At 36.5% G+C, this 19,808-nt stretch overlaps 1 protein-coding gene across 1 annotated transcript in view; it reads right to left on the bottom strand.

Moving 5' to 3' along the window:
• Positions 1–2,498: 2,498 nt before the first annotated feature.
• LOC107739733 (syntaxin-binding protein 1-like) overlaps positions 2,499–19,808 on the bottom strand; it is a 36,001-nt gene continuing 18,691 nt past the window's right edge. The window contains exons 6-16 of the mRNA XM_016551935.1: positions 18,331–18,434; positions 16,638–16,786; positions 16,029–16,113; positions 15,557–15,687; positions 14,537–14,644; positions 11,048–11,229; positions 10,841–10,950; positions 10,644–10,745; positions 9,488–9,573; positions 7,636–7,790; positions 2,499–3,033 (exon numbers count right to left, since the gene is read on the bottom strand). Of these exons, the coding sequence (XP_016407421.1) occupies positions 2,951–3,033; positions 7,636–7,790; positions 9,488–9,573; positions 10,644–10,745; positions 10,841–10,950; positions 11,048–11,229; positions 14,537–14,644; positions 15,557–15,687; positions 16,029–16,113; positions 16,638–16,786; positions 18,331–18,434 (1,295 nt within the window). The 3' untranslated portion in view covers positions 2,499–2,950. The remainder of the gene's footprint in view (positions 3,034–7,635; positions 7,791–9,487; positions 9,574–10,643; positions 10,746–10,840; positions 10,951–11,047; positions 11,230–14,536; positions 14,645–15,556; positions 15,688–16,028; positions 16,114–16,637; positions 16,787–18,330; positions 18,435–19,808) is intronic.

The following is a 19,808-nucleotide window of genomic DNA, read 5'->3' as shown; positions in this document are numbered from 1 at the left end:
TATGGCAGCTTAAACATTCCACGTTTGTACATTCAGTGACCCCTAAAAATATTAGGCCAATCTTAGGCCACACTTAAAGATGTATGCATGGAATTGCATTATAAAGCGAGAAATATATATATATATTTTTAACATTGTAGGTAAAATGTTTTTTAGGTTTAAAAAAACATAAATATACTGTTCAAAATGGAGTTTACTTTAGAACATGTTTATAGCTGTGATGAAATACACTATGCTAGGGCACCTGTGTGAATTCGAGGACTTCATATATCCACTAAAAGCATTTGTTTTGGAGAGTCAGTTGTCTGTTTTTTGTTACATAATGCCAAGACATTAATGCATGTTTAAGTGTGGTTTAAATGTCCAAATACTTTTGGGTCCACTGTAGTACACCTTTTTCTGGAAAATCCAAATAATGTAGCAGATTTATGTGTACTTTCACAGTGTGATGGTGAACCGGTTTTGTTTATTAATCTGTAAGTGACAGATTATTTTTTTCTAATAGGGAGAAAATGGGTATAGTGCTACTCTAGAGTTTTTATTTATATTACCATACTTTTGTGCTGTATTTGTTTACCTAGAATTTCCAAACGGCATAACCTTTTTAATGTAAAGGCATGTGTGACATGGTTTTCTACCCCACAGTCAAAAAAAGCAATTTGATTGAGTGGAGTATATAGAGTCCTAGAAGAGTCTGTAGCAGCATTGAGGTCAGTGTGAAAAGACCAGCATGCATTTCACTTTGTGGAAACAAAAACGGAATAGTTATTAGTGTAAGTTTTTATAGGTTATGCAATATTGATTATTTTGGGCATCACCTAGTTAGGCAAATTTAATGAATTATAATGTTTCTGTCATGTGTTTTGTATTTATTGAGCTGTACTTTTATACTATATTTACTACTATAAATGTTTCTATAATATTTGACAAGGTGTGTGATGTTGCCATGTTTCCTTACAGCTATTTCACCAAGATTCATTTTTCTCAAGATAAAGGACTGGACCTTCTCTTGACCTTCCTGTAGCTGCAAATCTGTGTTGAGAGCCAGCTAGTATATCACGTAGTCAGAAACCAGTGATCAAGGTTAGTGGCTAATCAAACAGTCCACAACAATATTAATTTGATATAACAGGGTTCCTATGCACGATCATGGAAAAGCTGCAAATAACAGGCAGCCATTTCCTGGTCTGGAATTATTAAATATGTATTTAATCATCTGCATAATATTAAAAAAACTGATCAATTCAGTGTTCAAACTGGTTTGGAACCCTGTTATAAATCATGCATTACCATACAAATCAATGTAATTTTGTTCATACAAGAAAAAAGGAGACTATTGCAGTCCAGAGGAAATCATGTACAGAGCACGTCCCAAAAATGTACTGATTGCATATTTGTAATGGAAGCCAATTTATTAGACAGCCTTAGTACATCGGTACACATGAAGTATACTTAAGTTTGTGCTTCAACACTCGCAAACATAGAATCCCAGTAAGATCAACAGGTTTAGGACGGACTACGTTCTTATTTATTGATATTCTCTGAAAAATAAATTGAATAGAAATCAATCCAGTCGACACAGATATACAACAGCAAACCCAAATTAAGGTAATAATTTAAAAGAGAGCGAACCATAGAAGCGTTTGCATCACAGAAAACGCGTAGTGCAATATACAACCTTTCTGCCAGAACAGAGTAAAGAGGAAACTGAAACCGAAACATTAAAAAGGGGTGTTGCGTTTCATTGCAAAGCCATTCACCAGTGGAAGATATAACATTGCACCAGAAAGAAACTATCAGACGGACAAACGAAAGATAGATATTACCTATTTTTTCCCAGTTTATCACTACAGCTACAGCTAATACGTCACAAACACAGTGGCTTCACATTGGCAAAGGAAAGTTTTACTACTTCACAGTCAGAAATTTTCACCAGTCAACAGTGAGACGAAAAAACAGTAACATATGGCATACAACAACACGCTACTCAGTGCATGTCCCAGTTAAACATTGTTTACTAACCAATGATAAGACTTAATCGGACGAGATACAATACTGAAATACAACTGGCCCTTTTTTTGAATTCCTTAAACATCTGCAAGCAACGGCCTTCTTCACACTAAATCATGAGGTCTCTGTAGAAGGAGACGTGAAAAGAAAAGGAGATGGAGTAAATGCTTCCGGAATCGCGACTGAAGGAGGGGTGACATCCGCTATCTATGTACAGTGTCTCTTTCACTTTTACAGCTTGAGGCTTTGATCCGTTACTCCTTTGGCCTCCTTCCTCTTCATCACTGGTGTCCCAGAAGATGCTCATTGTTTCATTTTTACACATGTTTTTTATATTATTTTTTACTTTTTTTCCAGCATTTTAAAACATGTCAAAAGGGCCACATAGTAGCATCCATGGCATGCAAATCTAAAATGAGACAACAATTAAACCCAAGCATCTAAACTGGGTGGCAGTTTAGCCTTCAGTGTAGGAAGTGATATGCATCATTTTGCCTCACTGGTCTATTTGCATACAAACCAGTCCCTCCCCCAACCACTTTTAAACCATTAAAAAAAAAAACACCAAGTTAAATAAGGAACAAACGCAAAAAGTGATCTACCATTTACGCATTCTAGCAGGTTCCATGACATACAATATTACATTTGGTACTTTCAGAGTTTTAAATGGCAAAACGAAAACTCAGTTTGACAGTCTAATCATTTGCATCCATTGTAAAACAGAAGAATACTTGCAATGATTCTTTTATTTCAACATTATATATATAAATTTATAGAATATTCTTTTTAACTTGTCACCAATCATCTATTTATTTGTAATTTTCTCTCAAGCAAGATGCATACACAATTTATATAGGAGCGGGTGTGATTTACATGGCGACGGATGAAGGGAGGGAGAGGGTAACTGGGCGATGGGGTTGGGGGGAAGGAAGTTGTGATTTTAGCTTGTCTGCTCCTCGTCGGGTTTGTTCATGGCCTTGAGGGCGTCCAGAAGCGGGGTGGGGCCGGTGATATGGGTCGAACCTGCGTAGATGAGCACCGAGGAGAGAAACAAAGAGAAAACTCATTAAATTTATACTTATACTGAGATTAACTATAAAATGTGTTTTCAGCTGTGTATCTATCTATCTATAATATTATAGAAAATATATAATACTATTAATGGTAATGAATATATATATATACACATATACATTATATACACATTACTGTTCAAAAGTCAAGTGTCAAGTGAAAGATTTTTTAAATTATTTTTAAAAAATGTATTCAGCAAGGACACATTAAATTGATAAAGTGAGAGTAAAGACTATATATAATATATATATATATATATCTATATCATGGTGTCCACAAGAATATTAAGCTGCACAACCTTTTTCTAACTGTGATAATAATCCGAAATGTTACTTGCACATGCAAATCAGCATATTAGAATGATTTCTGAAGGATCGTGTGACACTGAAGACTGGAGTAATAAATGAGGCTTTGCCATCACAGGAATAAATTACATTTTAAAATATATTAAAATAGAAAACCATTATTTAAAATAGTAATATTTCACAATATTACTGTTTTTACTTTAGTTTTAATCAATAAATCCAGCCCTGGTGAGCATAAGGTACTTTCAAAAACATTAAAAAATCTTACCAACCCTTTTGAATGGTATAGTATATGCACATAATATTGATTTATCAAGATTTTGTTTTGAATCTAAAAATTAAAAATCGCAAAATAAGGAAACATTTAAATTTGATTAGATATTTAGCTGAAGACACAATTCTAACACATCACAAATACTGTACATTCAAACTATCCAAAAACATTTGTGCCACAGGGTCATCTAAAACATAAAAACATGGGTATGCACTGAAATATTTTTTTATTTTTGGTGCCCTATGGAACAAATGCCTATTTTAGCAAAGCTGCATGTTCCCACTACTTGTAATGCAATAAAAAGATCAAGTGATTAAAAAACGCTTGATAATGAGGGTCACATTCACTTAACAACCAGTGAGGGTTGCCTACAGAAAGAGGCAAATTAATCTTACATAGCTGAACGAGTAGAACTGAATGTGTAGTTACATGCTCAGCTTTGAGCATACAACTAAATTGCCTGGTTCTGACCACAGCTGATATAATCTTCTAGGCCAAGTAAATGCAAACAAGCAGTTTTGCTAATCGCTAATCAGAATTCACAATGTGATTTGTAGCTCTTCAACTAGATGAGCGGGTCTAAACTAAAGATCCATGAAAACAAACCATATTATTGTTCAATAATGGCTGGAACAGTCAAGAAGTGTTTCATGTTGCAGTATGGGTTAGGACTGGCATACTGCATATGGTGTGATCATTTACGAACACGAAAAACCAACAGAAAAAGGGGAAATCAAAAGGGATATAGCTTTAGCAGCCTGACACTTGAGTGATGGATACTTGATAGGGTTAAGCAATGATCGTTCTTGTACAATGGTTTAGTCAGTAAAGGTTTTTGAAAGGACACTTTGTATTACAGGACCTCATTTGTGTGCATTTGTTGGCTTATAAATGTTATCTACTCTGTGTAATGCTTTGGAGAAGCTCGTAGCTGGGTTAAAGGAATATTCCGGGTTCAATACAAGTTCACCTCTATCAACAGCATCTATGATTACCACAGAAAACAATTTGACTCGTCCATTTGTTTGTCAAAACCTTGACAAAATTATGCTGTAATGCATTTTCAATTGAAGTCTATGGGGTAAGGTATTCCAAAGGGTTTAAAAGACTAAAATAAGGAAATAAAATATTGTATATAAGCTTACACAGACAAGGTATACATATAATGTTTAAGTCTTATGGTTGTACTTTCAGAACTGTGCGTACTGTATTTGATTATTATTACAATGTAATGCCCTATAGACTTCCATTTTAAGAGCATTACTGCAAACGCGAGTTTAGCAAGTTCTTCCAAATGGAAAAAAAAAAAAAAAGTTCTTCCAAATGAGTTCAAATGATTTCCTGTGGTAATTAAGAGCATGTCATAAACTTGTATTTAACCCAGAACATTCCTTTAAGAGCAAAGATAACTAATAGTATGTTTTAAATTCATAATATTTAATGTAACCACAAGCATGCACAGGAATTGCAGTGTTGTAATATAAAGTGTTGCTAAGCTTGTTCAAAACATACTCTTTTTTTTTTTTTTTTAAGTACCAGTTATGAACCACAAATTGCATTGATAGATTACCATGAGCGGATTAATAGTATAGCAAGTTATTTTTAATGCAAAAAACAGCACCTGAGGCATAACATGAAGGTTTCTGAAAAATGACATAGGCAGGGCCCAAACTAGTTAGTTTCAAAATGTTAGTGTTGGGGAAAAGCGTTAGTGCTAAAGCATATCTGAAGAACACAGCTACATTTCAAGTTTTGGCATCTGCAGAAGAATTATAAAGGAAAAGAGCCAGTCGCTGTCTGGCGGAAGTCATTTTAACATATATTCTTTGCAGACGGCCACTTGGTCATGTAGACGTGATGTGAGGTAGTTTGAGGAACTAGATTAAAAACAAAAACAAATTATCCTGCAATTGGCATCAATTACCTCTCCAGAGGTGGGAAAAACAAAGTTAATATGAATGATTGTCTTGGATTGTTATTCAGAAATAATCGGAATATGGTGAGTCTTAAGGGTAGATTAAATCTGCTGGAAAATGAAGCTTTAAAAATTAATGATATTTGGGAGGGCAAATGGAGGAAGCCCTTCCTCGTTGGAAGAGGAGACACCATTGAATTAAAAGGCGCATAGTGAGGAGAATGCAGTTTAATCCACCCAACTGAGAGGATGCGGTCAACAGGGATGGGGTCAGGACTCCTACTGCATCTGTCACTCAAAAAAAGGCTCCGCCCACTGCAGTTCTGAATGAAGCATTCAGCAGATCAATATTGGCTGGTCCCAGTAGAAGGCGGAGCCTGAGTGAGACTTGCAGATCGGAGGCAGGAGCCGGACACCCATCCCTGAGGCGTGGTGGCGTAGTAAAACGGTAGAGTGTGGTAACAGGAGCAAGAAAAGAAAGCCCTTGTGCTGTGGGGGTTCAGAAAGGGTTTCTTTGTTCAGCTGCCTTTACTTTGTCAGAGTGTGATTTCTCTCCCACCCTTCCCTTTTTCTCTCTCTCACTCGTCTGAGGGGTCAGGGTCCTCAAAGGACACCCTAGTGGATTCTCGGAAGTCGGGGTGCCGCAGGTCCATTAGAAATTTGGTTGGGGTGAGCGTGTGAGTAGAACCTGCGGAGGAACAAAGGTGGCTTCACGCTCAGAATGAATCTCACACTGCACCTCACGTTCTTTCACCACCGTTAATCTTTATGGGGACAAAAGAGGGTTAAATACCATTTCCACCATCTGTAGATCTTGAGGTTTCAGAAATATCATCCTAGAACCCCGACAAAAAATGATTTTTGGAAGATCTGGGTGGACGTATCAGTGATGGAAGACTCCATAAATATTAGGCCTCTTTCAATCAACTAAAAATACTAATTCCACAAATGTTGATCAATAGAAGTACAGCCAATTGTCCCATGGAGGTCCTTCAGATGCATTGTCCATCTCTAATAGACCTCATGCTTGGACAAAATTGTGCAAGTCGCCCAATTCCACCAATTAGAAATTCAGCGTTAATGTAAAATCTTCAATGCTCAAATTTCTTCTGGAAAACAACAGACTGATACCGTACTTTAAAATTCACTTCTAAAGGGCCGTTCACACTGACGGTAATTTGCAGTTACCAAAAGTCAATAATTTTAATGAGAACTCACAATAGTTTACCCAAAAATGAAAAATTGCTCACCCTCAGGCCATTTAAGATGTATATTTGGAGAAATTTATCATTGCATCACTTGCTCACCAATGGATCCTCTGCAGTGAATGGGTGCCGTCAGAATTAGAGTCCAAACAGCTGATGAAAGCATCACAATCTTCAAGACATTTTGAAAATGTCTTAATAATGGATTTGTTTCTTACAAACATGCAGCTTTTCACTTCATAAGACATTAATTGATTGACTGGAGTGGTGTGGATTACTTGTGGATTGTGATGTTTTTATCAGCGGATTGTACTCTCATTCTGACGGCACCCATTCACTGCAGAAGATCCATTGGTGGGCAAGTGATGTAATGCCAAATTTCTACAAATCTGTTCTGATGAACACTCTTGGACGGCCTGAGGATAAGTACATTTTAAGCAAATTTACATTTTTGGGTCAACCATTTCTTTAAGAGCCGTGTGAACACCTACTCGTTTTGGCTGCCATAGGGCTTAAAAGTACGTTTAAAAGACAATTCTAAACAAGTGCAGATCTTAAACATAAACCTTATCACACGCACACAAGACACACACAAAGAAGAACTTACGAACATAGACTTATGAACACATCAGAGGCTCACGACTGCAATTTAAAAGCAGTTAAAACATGACAGGCACAAAATACCGTACAAGACAAGAGCACAGGAAAAATATACAAGACTTTGCCAGTCTGATTACACATATTATACGACAAAAACACATGTATAGTTAAATATAAAGATATCAGTCTAAAGCTTTAAAGGGTGGTTGCTTAATTTATAGTGACTTTTAGCAGTACCCTCTGCAGACTCACCAACGATGGCCTCCCATTTGCCATTAGCCTGTGAGACCTCATAGGCACAGCGCATCTCGCTAAAGGACGCGCCCCCAATAATGAAGACCATGATGCGAGGGCCCGTACGGTACTCTCCAGGGGTTTTATTCTTGTGCCAGTGGCCATATCGGGCACTGCCATGGAAAGAACACATGAATGCATGTCAACTTCAAGGTACAGTTTCTTTTTCAAACCAGTCATTTGAAGGTATTTGTTAGATACTGCACTGTTTTACTCAATATCTTTCCTCACTTGGCAACTGAAGACTAGACACTACAGGCAAAAACATTGATTTTTTTCATAATTTACTCTGGTAGCCATTGACTTCCATAGTCAATTGCTATCAGCTACCAACATTCTTCAAAATATCTTCTTTTGTGTTCAACAGAAGAAAGAAATTCATACAGGTTTGGAACAACTTGAGGGTGAGTAAATAATGGCAGAATTTTCATTTTTGGATGAACTTTCCCTTTAAGGAACGACAGAGTTATTTGCCAGCATAATGAGAGGGGAAAGCGGCGTGTAAACTGGTGATCTCTAGTCTAATCAATAGCTACGCAATGGGACCCATCAGATCCCAGTTCTCCCTCTGTGGGAGTCAGGGTTGTCCTGCTTTGCCTCTGCTACTGTTTACAAGAGCTGTGCTGGTTTGTTTGTCCTGAAAGCAGAACAGTGCGGCGGGATCATTACTGCTGACCCTGAGGAAATATCCCAGTTTCCACCGCTTCTGAAAGAGACTTAGTGTTCACCCCCACCTCACATCGCACCACCCACCAATCGAGGTATTGATCTCAATGTTCTCCCCTCCCCTCAGTGCACAAATGATTATTGATCCAAGCTGCTTCTATCTTTTGAATTGTGCAATACAAAAATGCATGTATACACCTGTGTATTAGGGTTTTAGTGTGTGTCAAAGTTGCCTTTGAAATTCTAATAAATTTCAATTTAAGGAAGTGTATTGGATATTTAAAGGAAATAAAATAACTGCTGTGTAGTTTTTATTCATTTCAAATTATTAATTTAATTTTCTTGGTTTTAAAATGGATAAAATAATAAAAGTAATATTTTACAGTAGGGTCCCATTAGTTAGTGCATTAACTAACAATGAGCAATACATTTGTTACAGAATTTATTCATCTTTGTTAAGGTTAGTTAATAAAAATACAACAGTTACATAATATTAACAAGTTTAATTATGTATAAGTAAATGTTGAAATTAACATTTAACTAAGATTAATAAATGCTTTAGAATTATTTTTATTGTTAGTCTGATATCTAATGTTGTTATCTAATGTTGAACCTTATTGTACAACAATAAAATTAAGATATAACTATGTTTGTCTGATTAACACATTTTCAAATGGAATTATCTATAAACATCATAAACAATATATACATCATATAAGGTAATACCAGAAACATTAGATGATTAAATATGTATAAATGTATTTTTATTATTTTACTATGATTTTTTTATCATATATTTTTAATTATAAAATGCCAAATATTATACATTTCGATTTTATTTAGGTATCTGTCAATAAAAAATAACTTTTTTGTTTTTTTAACTTATTTTATGAAACATGGTAAAAGAACCCAGAATGCTCTAATATATCTCTAATTTATTAAGTCTTCAAAATAGAGCCAAGCAACAAAGCACCTGAAAATAATTTCTTGCTCATTTTATTCATAATTTGCTTAACTTTTTTGCAGTTTAGTAAATTCCTCTTCCTGTCATTCCATTTGAACATCCTGTAGGAGTGGCCAATTCAAATTCCTCATTATTTGAAAGGGAGCCTAAAAATCAGAATCGGTGAGTGAGTGTGTGTACCTGACTGCAGAAGTGCTGAAGGAAGAGGACGAGCGTGTTGAGATGTACGGATAATGTTTGGTGTCCAGCTTGTCTTCGATAACATCCTGCAACAACATTCACAAGCAAAGTAAGACCACACATTTACACACAATCTACACACAGTTAGGCCCAATCCCAATTCTATTTTATACCCCTTCCCCTCCCCCTTGTCCCTTGAAACAGAGTGTCAAGGGGTAGGGGTGAAAATATTCCCCTAAGAATTGGGACACCACTACTATGCCGTCACACGTCCTCATACGTCGTCTAGCTCCTACAATACACACACCTATACTGGTGTGCTGGTGTGCATTAGAGCCTTTAATTACCATTCTATATGAATGCGCTGCTTACTGACACACACACACACACACACACACACACATACATACATATCAGAGATCGCGCAGCTCACACATCCAGGGGCTAAGATACTTGTCAACGCTGCCCCACGACTTTTATTAATAACGGTTTAAATACTGAATCGCTACATTATATTTTCCAGCAACAAGAGGATAAAAAAAATCGCTGTTTTTGAAGTAAACTCACTCTAAAAAGAGAAACGCACAGACGCGCATACACGCAACTTTCATCTCTCTCTCTCTGTCTCTCTCTCGCTCTCGAATTGGCAATATTTGAGAAAAGGGTTTAGCGATTTCTAATTATTGGGCGGACTAGCCCCCCTCAATGTCTACGTTGGTTATCTCCCTGATCAGACATGAAAATATGTTGTGGCACTATCGTGCAGTCTGTAATGATATGACGTTAGCCAACTTTAGCGATTTTTTGCAAACATTTCTTTGAATTACTTACAATTGAAAGTAACATAAAACAAATGATTACTTTTCGTTAAAATCGTTATTAATGCCAAAAAATGCTTACATATGTGTCTTTTTGTTCGCTCGGGCAGCCATGTTGCCGGCCGCTGAAGCCGGTTTACGCTGAGATAATTCATACCCCTTCGTTTGAAGTGTGGTCCCGAAAAATCTTCGTTTGAAGGGCTGTCTGGCCCTTCACCTTACCCCTACCCCTCCAACCAAAAGATAATCGAGACACCCCTACCCCTTCACGTGAACGCGCAAAACGGAGGGGTAGGGGGAAAGGGCCTTACTGTCAAATTCTATAAATGAGGACTGACCTCCATGATGTCCTTGATGAGTGGGGTCCAGCGAGAAAGCTGGTATGTCTGCTCGCTCACACGCTCCTTACGATCGAGCTTCTTGCCTCTGCGGAGAGTAGACTGCAGCATACAGAAACAAAATGGCAGGTCAGAGAAACTGCTTTAACAGCCACGGAAACGTAATCATTGCTTAGGACGCAAATCAGACAGCGTACATCCGTGATGATTGGGACACCCAGATGAGCCATATTGGTGATGATCTCACTGTCCTCAGGAGGGATCTGGGCATGTTGAATCAGCTTGTTAAGGTTCTCCTCCGTGATCCCTGTTTTGCAACACAGGAACACACATGTTACAAAATGGCTGATCAGGGCAGTGAGAAACAAACTGAGGTATAAAATGGCTGCCAAAGGCTCTCTTACCATTCTTGAGGAAAATGTAAAGCAGGATGATGCGGATCTTGTCGTAGGTGCTGACGTTGGCGTCCAGCAAGATTGGCACAATGGCCCTCATGGGGTCTTTAATCTTTTCGCCCTCTGCGTCTGTTCCCATAGCGAGATCCTGCCGGGTGACAGAGCACACGTCATAAATTATGCTTGGCACACTGGAAGCAATAAAACCTAAAATGATATGATGCTTTCAGAAACCATGGTTTGTCCATTATCATAGTTAGATTAATTTAATCAGTGGTGGATCCTGGTAAAGGTGATATAGACAAGTTTGTAGTGTTCTTGGCACACAGCTTTTAGACACGCACTCCATACTCGATCGCTCATTTTGGCAGTTTCATTGCACCTGTTCTCTGCTCTGCTCACCCCCTCATTGAAAATAAATCGTGACCTAGTGGGTAACTTTTCCGAGCAGCTTCTGTGTTATACTTCCCTCCCCACCACCTCTTACTTTGGTTGCTTTCAGCCTACACCATAGAAACAGAATGAACAGCCCATGAAAAATGTTTTTTATCTACTAGAAGCCGAAAATGGAGGGATGGATGACTTTAACACTGTTTAGTCCTATTACAGTCAAATTAATTAATCAAATCAGAAGAAAAAAAAATGAAATCTGGATCTTTATGCCAACAATTAACAATATTATGTGTGTGATAGATAGATAGATAGATAGATAGATAATTATTGGTAAAGGTGATATAGACAAGTTTGTAGTGTTCTTGGCACACAGCTTTTAGACACGCACTCCATACTCGATCGCTCATTTTGGCAGTTTCATTGCACCTGTTCTCTGCTCTGCTCACCCCCTCATTGAAAATAAATCGTGACCTAGTGGGTAACTTTTCCGAGCAGCTTCTGTGTTATACTTCCCTCCCCACCACCTCTTACTTTGGTTGCTTTCAGCCTACACCATAGAAACAGAATGAACAGCCCATGAAAAATGTTTTTTATCTACTAGAAGCCGAAAATGGAGGGATGGATGACTTTAACACTGTTTAGTCCTATTACAGTCAAATTAATTAATCAAATCAGAAGAAAAAAAAATTAAATCTGGATCTTTATGCCAACAATTAACAATATTATGTGTGTGATAGATAGATAGATAGATAGATAATTATGTTTGAAAGGGTGATTAATCAGCTTAAGTTTTGCCATTTTATACTTTATATAAATATGTTTGGCTGATTAACAAAAGTATTAGCTCCTCTTTTTGTAATAATGCATGTGGATAATGTACATTTTCTGTTTTCATATTTATATGCATGTATATGTAAGTAAATTTGTATTAAATATTATTTACCAAAACTTTTTTCATTCGCAATTATTAAATCTTTTTGATTTATTAGGGGTTTAACGATACACGTATTCGTATTGAACCGTCCGGTACGAGGCTTTCCGTTCGGTACGCATTACAAACCGAAACGATTCGTTGGTCTATTACATTTGAAAAATAAAAGAGCTTAAAGTGTGTGAAATATAATGTTCTCAGTGCCACTGCGCTCAACAAGGCAGCCCAAACGACGTAACCGGCAACGTGCTGTCTGCCCTGTGATAACCTCCCCTTGCTGGGGTGAGTCGAAAGACAATGGTCTTGAATGAAGATTGCCAGAGATAGTCAAAAACATCAATTATTTTCAATATTAAGAGTATTTGACATTTCCAAATAATGTAGGCCTGTTACATTCTTATTTTTATTAGGCCTATTATTAAGTTACTTTTATTATTAAATTAAAATTACAATTAATTTGCTCCACATTATTACCGCATAACTGACGCGCTGCGAGGATAACGAAAGATTAGGCTAATCACTCCTCAATTAAAATGTTTTTTTTTTTTTTTACAGGTCATTATACAATGAATTATAGGCCTATAATTAAAATATTAACACTGCAGTCATCAATAAAATCAATTAAATAAAAAGCTTTAGCCTATTTCAAGCACCGACTTTCAAAAACAACCTGTTTAACATGAAATAAGTTTCTCATTTTTCACTATGTTTGGGCCACAAGAGAAATATTAAGGGAATAAATTAAAACAGCTATATACCGTTATCAGCATATGTTGAAGTAAATTTGTCTCTCGTTGTCTTTGAGATAATATGCGGCTGAGATGAAAGCTCCATCATTCCTTTTTTACTTTCACTTTCTGCATAGTGAATTGACTGAGATTAAGACGTTTGCGCAAAGTTCGCATGTTGCTTATGTGATATCCATTGGCTTGCCTTCATGGTTTAAAAATGGTTATTTCCAACATTGCGCGACCCCAATAAGGTGATATTTAGGCCCTGGAATGTGAATTGTACCAGGAGAACCCCGCCAAAAAAATTAGTATTTTACCCCCCGAACGCGATTTTTACTGGGGGACACTCTCAAAAGCAATTGGGCTATTTTCAAGCTAGTTTTGAGTAGTAATTGGGCGGGTTTTGTAGCGAAAACCTGGCAACCCTGCACCAGACAGAGCTGTCGGGCGATTCTTCCTATTGTAAAGTAATGCAGTGTGTAACCTCCTGTCGTCGTTCCATCGTGCAGTGTGAACACAGCAACAACTGAATGCTACCCCAGATAGTCGTTCAGTGTGAAACCAACAGTGATGCGACGTCTTTGAAAATCGTGCAGTGTGAACTCGGCATTAAGCAATTAAGTATTGAAAACATAACGAACCGTGACACCACCGTCTCGTATCGAACCAAACCGTGAATTTTGTGAACCGTTAAACCCCATTTATATATTAGGGATGCACCGAAATGAAAATTCTAGGCCGACACCGAAAAATCTGGATGCACGTGGCCGAAAACCGAAACTGCTTTGTATTATTTAATAAAATAATAAATAATAATTACAAAGTAATTTTGTAAGATTTTTAATTTAACTCAATTTTAATGATACTGAATTTAAAAAACACAACATACTTTTTACTGAAAGTAACAATAAAATTTAACAGAATTTATATTAATATTAGTTACACATTACAATAAGGTTAATTAATTAACATTAGTTAACTACTTTAGTTAACATGAACGAATAAACAATACTTCAGCATTTATTAATCTTAGTTAATGTTAATTTCAACATTTACAAATGCATTACCATAGTAATGCATAGAATTAACATGAACTAACAGTGAACAACTGTATTCTCATTAACTAACATTCGGAAAGATGAATAAATACTGTAATAAATGTATTGTTCATGTTAGTTAATAGGCTACATTAACTAACACTAACTAATGGAAACTTATTGTAAAGAGTTCAGCCTCATGTCATTCTAAACATGTATGACTGGCTTTCTTATGTGGAACATAAAAAACCCCCCGATATTTTGAAGAATGATAGTTCAACTTCAGTTGCTGGTCCCCATTGACTTCCATTATATGAGAAAAAAAAAAACACTATGCAAGTCAATGGGAACCAGCAATTGAAGGTAAACTATCCCTTTAAGGCCAAAAATGTAAGGTTTTACTCACTGTGAGACCTCAGCAATATGTTTGTGCCGTAGTGCCACCCAGAGGTCATCGTCTTCATGCAGTAGCACTTCCTTCTCGCGGGAGTCTCCCATCCCACTGGTATCATACCTACCAGATACAAATCAAACAAATGTTTATATTATATTATATATAACTGTCCATGGTCAATTAATAAAAGTATTTAATGATCCCTTTGTAATAATTCATATGCATAATGCACATTTTCTGTTTTTAAATATTTTAAATATTATGTGTATTTTAATTGTCATTTAATATTTTATTATATGATAATATATTTATAATATAATGTAATAATATAATTAGTTAACTTAGTAAATATTATTTAAAAATACATTTATATACATTTTATACATTTTAAATAGTTTACATATATGTATTTTTGTATTATTGTATTATATGATATTATATTTATATAAAACGATACCATTTAATAATTTTATATAATAAATATTTAAAAATAAGTTTAAACAATCCTTGGTCAATCCTTGTTCAAACAAAAGTATTTGTTAATGATCCCTTTGAAATGCATATGCATAATGCAGAATTCAGTTTTTAAATATCATATGTCCAACGTGTATTTGAAAAAAAAAAACATTTCATGAGATTTTCCCCCATTTTCAATTGTTTTAGTTCAATGAAAGGTTAGATATTTGTGAATTTTTTAAAATAAAAGATCAAAATGATTAACAATGCAGATTTATTTTCACAGCCTTCTTTGATCATATTTACCAAGGGTGCCACTGCCAATAATTCTGACCACGACTGTATATCATATTTATTTATATACATTTGAAATATTTTACATACATGTATTATAATTATTATTTTATATTGTATTATGAAATATTTTACATTACAGTATATGTATTATAATTTGTATAATAGTATGATTTTCTATTGTTTTATATTATATTATATAATATCATATATTAATATAAACATTTAATCCAGTAAATGTTATTTTAAAAATAAGTTTAAATACTGATTTATTTCACTCACTTGTAGACATCATTCTCGATGGGCAGCAGGTCATAGGCCATAGCCTGGAAGGTGAGCTCGTGCAAGACAGGAGAGACAGGGTCGAAACCTCGGTCCAGAATAATGAGCTGAGAGCGAGCCTTGTCTGGACCCTGCAGAGAGATAAAAAATAAAACATCTAAAAAGCTACTATTGCTCCATGATTAGCACAAGCCATTTTATGATTAACATGAATCCAATGCAATGATTTGTCCACAATAAGACCAGGACGGTGAAGATTGAATATTGGTTTCATGCTTGATTTCTTTGACAGCCCTGATATTCTGAAGTCATAATTTCTGTTTTATGGGTTTAACAAAATCAAAAATCTATCCAAGAACCCGCTGAAAGCTGCTTATGTTCCCCCTGCTCATGTACCCCTTGTTCTAGCATATTCATATGTACATGTATTAACTCTCTCCCTGCAGTGCAGTAACTGAGATGTGCCGCTCACCTCCCCCATTGTGGGATCATCTGCCTTGTAGGCGTCCAGTTTGTCCTGAAGCAACTGAGCCAGAGTGGCATTATCTTTATACTCCCTGTACAAGGAAAATCAGAGTATTAGAGCAGAGAGACAGAACGTGAGACAGCTCTGTTGATCCTGACGAGCAGCCACTTCCTGCAATCTGATCCAGAGATGACTGGGCATCTGACTTCTACACTAGTTCCTGCTGTAGGTGAGTGTACAATGGATAGATATGATTGCATAATGTGAAACGGCACCGTCAGGAACAGATCAATTATAAAGAGGATGATTAAAGGGGTCATATGATGCTGCTAAAAAGAACATTATTTTGTGTATTTGGTGTAATGAAATGTCTTTGTGGTTTAAGTAGACATGTGGGGGCGTGTTAGAAAGAGCCATTTTAGGTAGGCGTGGTTGACTCTTAACTTTTATAAAGAATATCTCTTTGGATTTGAGACTTTGGTCTTTGCAACTTTACAGATCTTCTTTATGCACCAAGAGCTTGTAACACTTGTAAAATTGAAATCACATCATATGACCCCTTTAAAGGCTCTTTGTTTCTCAGTAATTAAGAGACAGACACTCTTCGTGCCTTACCCTCGGTATCGGACGGCAGGGTATTCCTTCAGTGTGGCACACAGTGTTGCCAGCTGCTCTGCCAACCGTTCCATCACAGGGTTCTTCAGCGGTGTCTTATGAGGGCTGTAGAAACTCTGGAAGGCATCAGGGTTGTCCAAGGAGAACACCTGAAAACACATTCATAATCGTTACTGATAGTGCAATAATTGTTTTTGTGCCATTTTGGGGTGGGTGTTTTTATAGAAAAGTACAACTGAAACTTAATTTTATTTCAGCAAGTTGCCAATGCAACAGTTTTCATTTTAATTTAGTTTAACTTGATATACTAAAATATCTAAAACTGGAATTATATTATATAAACAACATAGACACAAGACAAAAAGTACTAAAATGACAAAACACACAATGACTAAAACTTTAAAATGAAAATGGAAAAAATATATAAAAAATATTAATAAAAACTATAATAGTATCTAAATTATACTAAAATAACACTGATCTATAACAGATACATTCATTTTAATAGACCATGGTAGGCAGTCACAATGAAGAGCTGCATAGAAAACCCCAGAAGAACAAAAAAACAGAAAAACTAAGTGGTAATAAATAATGCAGTTTATATTTTCTGAATATATTTTAAATGTTTTATTATTTGCTACTATATAAATTTGCTATTATATATCTCATGCTCACCAAGGCTGCATTTATTTGATTAAAAATATAGTAAAAACAGTATCATTGTGAAATATGATTACAACTTAAAATAGTTGTTTTCTGTTTTGATATATTTTAAACTGTAATTTATTCCTTTGATGGCAAAGCTGAATTTTCAGCAGTCTTCAATGTCACATGATCCTTCAGAAATCATTCTAATATCTTGATTTGGTGCTTAAGAAACACTGGTTAAACAGTTGTGATGTCTAATATTTTTTGTGATACATATTTTTTTCTTTGATGAATAGAAAGTCGAAAAACAGCATTTATTTGAAATAGAAATCTTTTGTACCATAAATGTCTTTACTGTTACTTTTGATGAATGTAATGCATCCTTGCTAAATAAAAGTAATTAATTCTAGTTAATTCTAGAAATTAATTATTATATAAATAAATATTTTTTTATAATTTTGTATGCATGTCACATGCAAAAGACCTGTGACAGAATGCCACGAAATGTGTTCCTGTTTTCAAAGTAGTCTGAGGGATGAGCTTTGAGTTAGTGAGTTGTCTCCAGTCTGTGCTTTCATTCCTTTCCTTCCTGCCTTTTGTGTCTCCTGTGGCCGAATCTCTGACTGTGTCAGGCAGTGAGGTCTTCACAACCACCCCTCCCCACCCCCTATCAGCACACACAGGGTCACATGACAATCCTTCTGTTCAGCAGATGGGTTGCCCTTGATGCTTGTTCCCTCTCATAACCTCCTCTGATTGGCCAAGGCTCTCTGTGGATGCTGCGTGATGCTGAACGAGGCGGGCCTGCGAAGCGTTGAGCTCAGGAGAAACGCACTGCTCCTCTGACTCCACTGAATTAATCATAGCAGACAGCCTAAGCAGCAAGGCATTGTGGGCCAGACTGCATCCCCCCAGCCTTAGAGCTGTTCTGGAACACTCTATTTCTGTATTCACTGAGTTGTTTCTGGATAGTTCTCTATACGGATAGTCATTATTCCTATATATTTTTATCTCTCTCGTCCTCTCCCCTCCTGAAATGCCTCACCTGGGACTCATAGGGCAGGAAGGCGATGTTGATCTCAGTTAGGGTTTTAATGGTTTTGGAGGCACGGCTCTTCACCACATCATTAAACAGGGGGTCCGGGCAAGCTGAAAAAAAAAAAAAACACATGGGTGGTTGACAATATTTTGAGCAGTGACAGCAGTTTATTGAAGTTTTGACATAATATACATCACTTACACTATTTTATATAGATATAAATATCTGAAATTAAATATCTGAAATTAAAAATGTAAAAAAATATCCAAAATCAGCTGCAATAAAATCTCCAATAAAATCAGCTGTAATATTTATTGCATATTTACACTTTTATATACAAAATATTTTTAAATGTATATAAAATATATATACAGTGCATTCAGAAAGTATTCAGACCCCTTTGACTTTTGTTATGTTGCAGCCTGATACTACAATTGTTTAAATTCTTTTTTTTTTTCTCATTTTCTCATCTACACTCCGTTACCTCATAAATGACAACGTGAAAACAGAATTTTAGAAATGTCTGTAAATGTATTTATTTTTTAAACTGAATCCACTCAGTACTTAGTTGAAGCACCTTTGGCAGCAATAGGGCCTTTCGCACCGCTTTAGTTCCAGAACTAAATGTACAGTACTAAAGTACTGGGACGATTTTGCGCGAACTATTTCCCAGTACCATTTAAAGGGTTGCATTCGCACCGAGAGTGTGTACTAAGAGTGTGACGTAAGCCGGTCGACAGCGACATCATTTGTGCGCGGCGTTCAACAACAGAAACAAAGAACAACATTAACAACAGGAGGACGCTGTGATCGGAGCTGTGCACCACCCCTCTGTGGGGTGTCTTGAAGATGCCAGTGTATTGTCTGTTTCTCAGGAGATCAAAGTATCTTGAGTTTCTTTTATCCTTACACGTTTGGCCAATCAATGTCTACTTGCGTCACGATTAGTACCAGTTCTGCTGGTTAGACCCTGCTCCGGAGTAGGAGCTAATTTGGTTCTCGAAAAAGGCAGTCCGGTACTAAAATCGCACCCAGTTCCGGCGGTGCGAAAACGCCAAAAAGTGGGTAGTTCCACAGTTAGTTCTGGTACTATGAAAAGGTTCCCGCTGTGCGAAAGGCCCTAATTACAGCCTCGAGTCTTTTTGGGTATGACACAGCAAGCTTTGCACACCTGGATTGAGGGATTTTCTGCCATTCTTTTTTGCAAATCCTCTCAACATCGGTCTTGGATGGGGACCGTCAGTGGACAGCCCTTTTCAGGTCTCTTCAGAGATGTTCGATAGGGTTCAAGTCAGGGCTCTGGCTGGGCCACTCTAGGACATTCACAGAGTTGTCCCTAAGCCACTCCTGTGTTACCTTGGCTGTGTGCTTAGGGTCATTGTCATTGTCCAGTCTGAGGTCCTGGGCGCTGTGGAACAGGTTTTAATTGAGGATATATCTGTACTTTGCTCCATTCAGCTTTCCCTCAACCCTGACCAGTCTCC

Source organism: Sinocyclocheilus rhinocerous, unplaced genomic scaffold, assembly GCF_001515625.1.
Source record: "Sinocyclocheilus rhinocerous isolate Xijiao unplaced genomic scaffold, SAMN03320098_v1.1 scaffold585, whole genome shotgun sequence".
NCBI lineage: Eukaryota > Metazoa > Chordata > Actinopteri > Cypriniformes > Cyprinidae > Sinocyclocheilus > Sinocyclocheilus rhinocerous.
Note: the sequence above shows the minus strand (reverse complement) of the source record. Positions and strands in the feature narration are given on the sequence as shown.